Source organism: Limulus polyphemus, unplaced genomic scaffold (assembly GCF_000517525.1).
Source record: "Limulus polyphemus unplaced genomic scaffold, Limulus_polyphemus-2.1.2 Scaffold250, whole genome shotgun sequence".
NCBI lineage: Eukaryota > Metazoa > Arthropoda > Merostomata > Xiphosura > Limulidae > Limulus > Limulus polyphemus.
In genome coordinates, this window is record NW_013665860.1 from 74,792 (window position 1) to 82,353 (window position 7,562).

General features: G+C 30.0%; 1 protein-coding gene and 1 long non-coding RNA gene across 2 annotated transcripts in view; one reads left to right on the forward strand and one right to left on the reverse strand.

Annotated features, from left to right (window-relative positions):
• Positions 1-1,095, reverse strand: part of LOC106478798 (acid ceramidase-like) — a 21,389-nt gene extending 20,294 nt beyond the window's left edge. The window contains exon 1 of the mRNA XM_013939367.2: positions 845-1,095. Coding sequence (XP_013794821.1) covers positions 845-931 — 87 coding nt within the window. The 5' untranslated portion in view covers positions 932-1,095. The remainder of the gene's footprint in view (positions 1-844) is intronic.
• Positions 1,096-1,162: 67 nt separating this feature from the next.
• On the forward strand, positions 1,163-7,358 carry LOC106478791. The gene is made up of 3 exons (XR_002609978.1): positions 1,163-1,301; positions 2,372-2,447; positions 4,945-7,358. It is a non-coding gene; the product is annotated as an uncharacterized LOC106478791 (long non-coding RNA).
• The last annotated feature ends 204 nt before the right edge of the window (positions 7,359-7,562 follow it).

Genomic DNA, 7,562 nt, shown 5'->3' on the forward strand with positions numbered 1-7,562 from the left:
AGATTTTTTCCCCAAAACTTTGTCTTCAAAATAAGGGTACGTCTTATATTACGAAAAATACGGTACATTCTCAAAGAATAATGGACGTGTACAATTTATCCAATTCAATTGTGATTTAATCAAACAAACAATATACGAAATCAAGTAATAAAGTTAAATATTCCAAAATAAACAAATACTTCATAAATAGAGCTACTGATTATACTATACATATGCAGTAGATAGCGTAATCCATGCCCAGTATTTTTTTCATCTTCTATCAATCATTTAAATTGGCTTCGGGTGTGAAAGTTGAAATAAAATCTGAGATTACGAGTCCTCCACATTTTTAATTTTAGTTGGGTTAAAAAAGTTCTCTCTTTCTCCCAAAAACCACACAGACAAAACTTCCATGCAACCCTTTTAAACTTAATCTTATTAGTTATTTAGTTATTCAAAGAATATTTCTTCCAAAATTTAAAAATGCAATTTAAAATATTAACGGCCTGTTTTCATGCCGTACATCAGATATATGTGTCAGTAGCCTAATGCCAGAATTCCTTCTATATAAAAATAAAAAAAGTAAGAAAACTTATATGTACTCAGTAAATTAAATTGTATTTCGGTAGAAACCACAATAAATAAGTCTGGTTTTATAAACATTTAAAAGGTTCACAACTACAACTTACAAGTGAGTTTTGTTTTAAGTTACGTTGCCATTGAGAAGAATAATAAATGGACTTTATTTCCGCGTGAACACTAATGTATAATCACAAAGTTAACATGCTTTGAAATCCTAGAGTCTTAGACCAATAAATCAACGTAGATAAACAACGTAAATAAAAGAGACACGATTTATACTCACAGGAGGTAATTGAGATTCCACGATTGGCATAAACGAGAAAGATGTCAAAGCAATTATAATAACAGCAAGAAAAAGTATTTTTTCCATTATATTATTTTGAAGTCTTATAGGTAATACTATCGCCACGTTTCAGCACTGCATTAACCACGAGTAAAAATGGTCGCAAACGTCCCTGAATCTGCAATTATTATCCAAATCACGACAACATCATATGACAATAATAATATGCTTTTTGATAATTGTTCAGTCACATGCATCCAGACGCTAGCGCCCTCTCTTTAACTTGAGTTTTGTGTTTATCACACCCACGTGTTCTGCTTTGTTTTTCTGGTCCTTATATAAACTGATGCATATGACCCGCACTAATAATTTCGTTGAGTCTATCTTTCTGTAACCATCAAGTGTAAAAAGTTTTCACCAGCGATATCCTTTTTCACGATTTAAAATGGCTTCACAGGTAAATTATTCGTGAATATTAATAATCTGGAAAGTACTTGAAGTAAAATGTAATCTTATTGTAATATTAATTATTAGTTCGTGTTTAATGCCCGAAAACATTAAATTTACCGTACCTATGAAACTTATTTAGTCAGTTAAAATAATAGTATTTTTACTATTTACGCAGCAAAATTTTTGAGTTTTTTTTTTTTTGTTGTTGTTGTTGTTGTTGTTTTGTTTGTTTTATGTTATTGGATAAAAGGTTCTAACTAATTTGTGTTTGCTGTTTAAATATTAAAATATTTCTATTTTCCCGGATCCATTGCCTCGTATGTCCTGCATAATTTTGCCATTGTTTTGTTATTCCAATAATTTTGAATTTATTACTTGTATAAATTGTTCATTTATGTTTAAGCGAAAAGCTACACAATAAGCTATCTGCGTTTTGCCCACTTGAGTACTGAAACCCAGGTTTAGATTATAAACGCTCGAGCTTACTGTTGAGCCATTGGGAGGCAAGCATATAAATGACAACATCTCAAACAAACTGAAAATACTCTTTCTTTTATAACCTTATACTGCTAGCAATGAATCTGATAATTGTGATGTCTTGTTCGTGTATGCAATATATATCATAGCTTTTCCACAGATTGTTTGTTTGTTGTTCAGTGCAAAGCTACACAATGGGCTATCTGCCTTCTTCTCTCCGCTGGTATCTAAATCCGATTGTTAGCGTTATAAGTCCTCACACTTACCACTGAGCCATTAGGAGGTCTTTATAATAGAACTGGATATCACTTTTATTGCATATTCTAAAACACATTGTACTGGACATAGGTAAAGGAATATAAATAGTTTCAAACGCTTTAATGACATTATTGATTCCAGAGTATAATTTAGGAACGATTTTTATATATGTATGATATTATTAGACACTTTATCTTTAATAACCACAGAAAACCTGTGCAATATTTGCAGTATTAACAAATGTAGATTAATTTGATATATATTATAATACTTGTTCTTCTATACTTATTTTGCTATGATACTGATAATCAAGATTCTTATATTGGTACATTATTTTTACAGGTACACGAATTTGAAGTAGAAATGACTTCCCAGGAATGCGTCGATGCTATTAAAAAAGCCCTGGAAGGCTTGGAAGGTGAGTAAATAATGAAAATATCTTAAACTTTTAACATGAAAAATGACTAGTGAGTAAATATGAAAAACATTTTCACCACCGTGCATTAAATGCTTGGAAAGTACATGTGTGTTCCTTTTCTTAAGATATATTTTAATTTGTAAAATCTTTACATTAAAGTAGCGTACAACAAAGAAACAAGTAACCAGTCATCATACTCAAATGATATGACATTTTATAATTAAATGGAGTAAACTGGTAATTTGTTTTTGAAAAGCATAAAAATTTAGTTTTTACTTCCAAAATAATCTCTAATCTGAAACGCTGAAATTGCATTTGTTGCTCTTTTTTTTGCAATAAGCAAGATTGTTTGTTTGTAATTAAGCACAAAACTACACAATGGGCTATCTGTGCTCTGCTCCCCCCCCCCCCACTCCACCCACAGGTATCGAAACCCGGATTCTAGTGTTGTAAGTCCGCAAATATACCGCTGTGCCACTGGAGGGCGCAAAGTTGTTGTGTATGTCAACTAAAGCTACGATATTTGTGGTTATACAATTAGCTCATCTTATAATTCATCCAGTAACTATGATTAAATATTTCAGAAATTAAAACTTCAAAGAAATAAATGTAATAAAACGACATATGTGATCAATTGAAATAAATTAAAGAACCTCCGGGATGTTTTTAAAATACTTCCCGTTTAAAGATTCGTGTTGAGTATCGTGATACGTTTAAATGGCTTCATAGTACCACAACATAGACACGTATTGTATCTTGTATATTTAACAGAGATACGAGAATTAACGTGCCCTTTGCATACATAAAACAACAGTTGTCGCTACTTGTAATCTCAATGATAATTTTAATTTTAATATAGCTTAATAAGTTTAAGTACGTAGCCAATAAAAAAGACCGTTTGCAATGATGTAATTTGTTACATATATTGATGTAATGTTGTTATTTCGTTGACTGTTTTTTGTTGTTTTTTTTTGTATTATTTTAGTTTATTTCTTCCTTAACGTTTACAAATTTTAACACTGTGCTAACTTTAGGCCACTTTTACAAATGACTCTTAACTGCACTACACTAACGTAAAAAATAAACTTACTTGTACAACTTCACGGCTGTAACGAAAACAAACTGACTATCTTTTCTGGCAAGAAAGAACTCAACAATCTTCACAATTACCTTTTCAATGCTTTACTGAACCCCGTATCTACTCTTGAATTCATTTAAAACTCTGACGTCAAATCTTTTGGAATTGTCTAGGTGTTCTAGGCCTACATTATTAAACTTTATGATCTTAACTTCATTATTACGACCTGCAGTTTTCTCTAGCAAACAAATAAGTTACGACATTAAAACATAGCTTACATCAGTATGTTTTATTTGTTATGAACTTATTAAGCTGGCCTATTTTTTTCTGTTAGTTGGAATGAACTTATGAAATCTGCTATACTAAACAAGTCTAACTACAATAATGGTACAAAAACAGTTCATGAAACTCAAACTTTCTAGAAATTAATGAATAAAAGAAATCTTATCAGCGTATAACATAATGCATGTGCAATACAAAATCTAAGTAATTTATTTTCAAGAATATAAGAAGTTTTATTATTAACAATAATATTTGTTTATCCGAACTTTAGTTAAGCTATTAATTTCATAAAATTTAAAAAAAAAACATCTTCACACAAGTTTTTATCGGTTGTACATAGTAAAATTTTTGTTTATTTTATTCATAATAAAATATAGTTTTACAATGGACAACCGATAAAAACTTGTGTGAATTTTAAAACCAAGTTCTTTCTAACATTTAATAAACCATCTTTCTTGTATAACAACCAAAACTACTTCAGCTACTAGCCTGTAACACTATTGCGTCAGATCTTGTTTATAAATACGTGAAAACACATTTCAAGGTGTTTGAAAAAGTAAGCTTGAAGAATACAAATAAGTTATTACAGTGAATACTTCAAGTTTTTCTGGCTAATGTTTTAATTGGAGCCTAACAAATGAAAATTGAAATATGGCACAATCGTTTCTTCACTTATTAGATCTAAGATAATTGATATAATACAAAAGAATTTTACAAATGCTTTTAAAATCATTAAATAATTTACAAGTAAGTGTATGGGGAATAATAATATCGTTTGCTTTAGAACACTAAAACGCGATGGTTCTTTGCCAGTCTGTTCATTATATTTATAGACTGTTTACGTATAATTATAATCGTATATTAATTCGAAAGAAATTAAAACGAACTAGTGTACTGCTCTGGGGAAACTAACTTTTGAACTACTCCATAAAATGGCGGTGAAATAAAGTTAGTAAATTATCTAAAAAATTAATCGTTTCTTTCAAATTTAATATGCTAGAAGAATGTCGTCATGAAAAAATCCTCTTAAAATCTTATAAATAACATAATATTTTTCTTATTCTCAGTTCTGGATATAATGATTCATGAGAACAAAATACCAGTTACAAAACATACTTATTATATTCTGTTGTACAGGTGTAAACAAAGTGGAAATTGAGATCGAGAAAAAAAGGTTTTTATTGATTCCACCCTGTCGTCAGACGAGCTTCTGGAAGCATTGAAAAAGACAGGCAAAAATTCTTCTTACGTTGGAGTGAAAGCTGCTTGAAAATTTCTCAGTTTATCATTGAAGCCATTAACCATCTGTAGACGCATTTAAGGAATCCATGTGCTAAGTGTGTTTTACCGTAATATTTCACGCATTTTTATTTGTCAAAACTAATAGCATTTGTGTTTTGTGTGTCATTAACAGTTTATTATATAACTAAAAACATGGGTACAAAATTGAAGATTTCGGTGATACTTCCGAAAAATTGTAAACTTCAATAAAATTCATTTTTGACTTATTAAATGCCAGGATAGTTGAAACATTGCATCTAAAGATTTCTTTAGTCACGTAACTTTTGTTTTTTAATCAAAGGAGAATTTGTGCCATTAAAGAGTCATAAATAAATAAAGAAGGAAGGGATTTAGGTATTTATGCTAGTATTGAAAGTTTTATTGTTTAATCTATGAATCACCTTTAGGGTCATCCTTATTAACAAAGTGCATATTTTCAATATTTTGTTAACGAAAATCTTCGATGTATTTTATGCTTTGTAAGTAATTGTGTAAGAAAATATTCTCTTCTGAAATTACAACTTTATAGAGATTAAAAAGGGGGGAAAAGTGTTTGCTACGTGAGGCATTAATCTTTCCCAATGTGTTCATTTTATACGTTCTTAGAAAGTGAAATCATTACTTTGAGTTCTTAGAACGGAATTTTGCTCTTCTTAATTTCTATGTAATATATTGAATTACACCGAGTAATGCTATGAATGAGTGTGTATTTTCTGTAAATTCCAATTTTAATATATTGCAGAAATGTGCTCTAATTACTAAAAACGAAGATAAAGTTTACAGTTTTCTGTCAGTAAATATTTGAACATGCATGTATTAATTGATATTATATAAGTTACAAATATGGAGCATCTCTTAAACTTGATTATTAAGCTCTATTAGTGATCGAAAATGGAATTTAAAACACGAATAAAGTTCTATCGTAATTGTATGATCCCCAGACAGTATCTTAGTAAACAAAAACACTCTGTGTCTGAGAGACCACGATTTACAAACTGCTGTTCTCGTTACATAAAATGTTAACATTTCTCATCTAAAGTTTATTTCAATAGAACATTTTTTTTCTATTCCAAGTGAACTAAAACGTTTATTTATCAGTATTTTTCAATTTGTAGTATGTAAAACTATTGTAACGTTCAGTCTTTTTTTTTCTTCGTGCTATCTGGTGATCATAGACTTGCTAATAATGCCTTCAGAGTTTAATCCTTTTAACGTTACTGTTGAATTTCTGCTACTATAAAGATGACGAAAAAAACATTTTTCTCTTATATAATTAATGTGTTAAATGTTTATAAAGACTGTTTATATAAAAAATCCTCAAGATTTGTTCTTGTCTGTTTGTCTCAGTAAAATCTTTGTGCACATGTACTAAATGCAACTATATACTACGACATTTTAACACATACAGACTTAACTCAGAGTCACGTAGACTTTTGGCAATTAGCCAACATAAATGCAGCGTTGAATTAAAGAAAGGATGTGACCCTATCGGCTTCATTAGGAGTTAACTAAAAAAAAAAACGGTCAAAGCGACATATGACGTCACATAAGTCCAGTGCGCATTACGTGATCAGTCGTGCGTTTTGTTTTGTCTAGGAACTATATGCCATGCGTATAAGTAGACAAGCAGGCCCTTCGAGCAAATAGCCATTACACCAATAAATGAATAAGCCAAGTTTAATATATTTAACACGAGCACTTTGAAACTAGACCAGCAATCACACGTTTCCTTGTTATCTGTTGCTTTCTTTAATCCAATATATAACTTGTGTGATCTAACTAGGTCTTTCGCAGTTGTGATATACTGTATTTTTTAAATCTGTAGTTGTAAGTTTATATACGTAATATTTCATAATATAGTCACTTAACGTACAAACAAAAATAATATTTTTGGTTAACAAAAATGTGTAAAGTAACTATTGGCCTATCCATATATCCAACAAACTGTTTATTCGGTTTCTATCGTACACGATTAATGCAGCTATCAAATTTGTCACTAAATTATATAGATTACTCACGCTCATTGATATCGTCACGTAATTTTAGTGTATGTTATTCTCCGAAAATCTAACACACATGATAACAATGAAAGTAGTCGGGAAATTAGAAAACTTGCATAGAATGTAAATTAATCTTCCTGTTTTTTATACTAAGCGAAGCTACTTATACTCTCTTATATCTTGTTTGTTCAAATTGTTCCTAATAATCTTACATAAGAAAAATGGTTACTTGTACGTCCAAAGTGACTAATAAAAGCTTTCTTGTTCACATATTAGTTTGGTTTGATCACTTGCCGCGCTTCATTTCCAAACATAGACCTAGAGTTTAGTTATTCCTGATCACATTAACATTTCACTGATTTAATTCTCATGATTTTGTTCTGTTCTAAAAATCACTATTACTCAATATCATTTCCAAAGCTAAGTGTTACAAATGTTTCGTAGTGCTACTCCAAGTTAATCTATATTATAAAG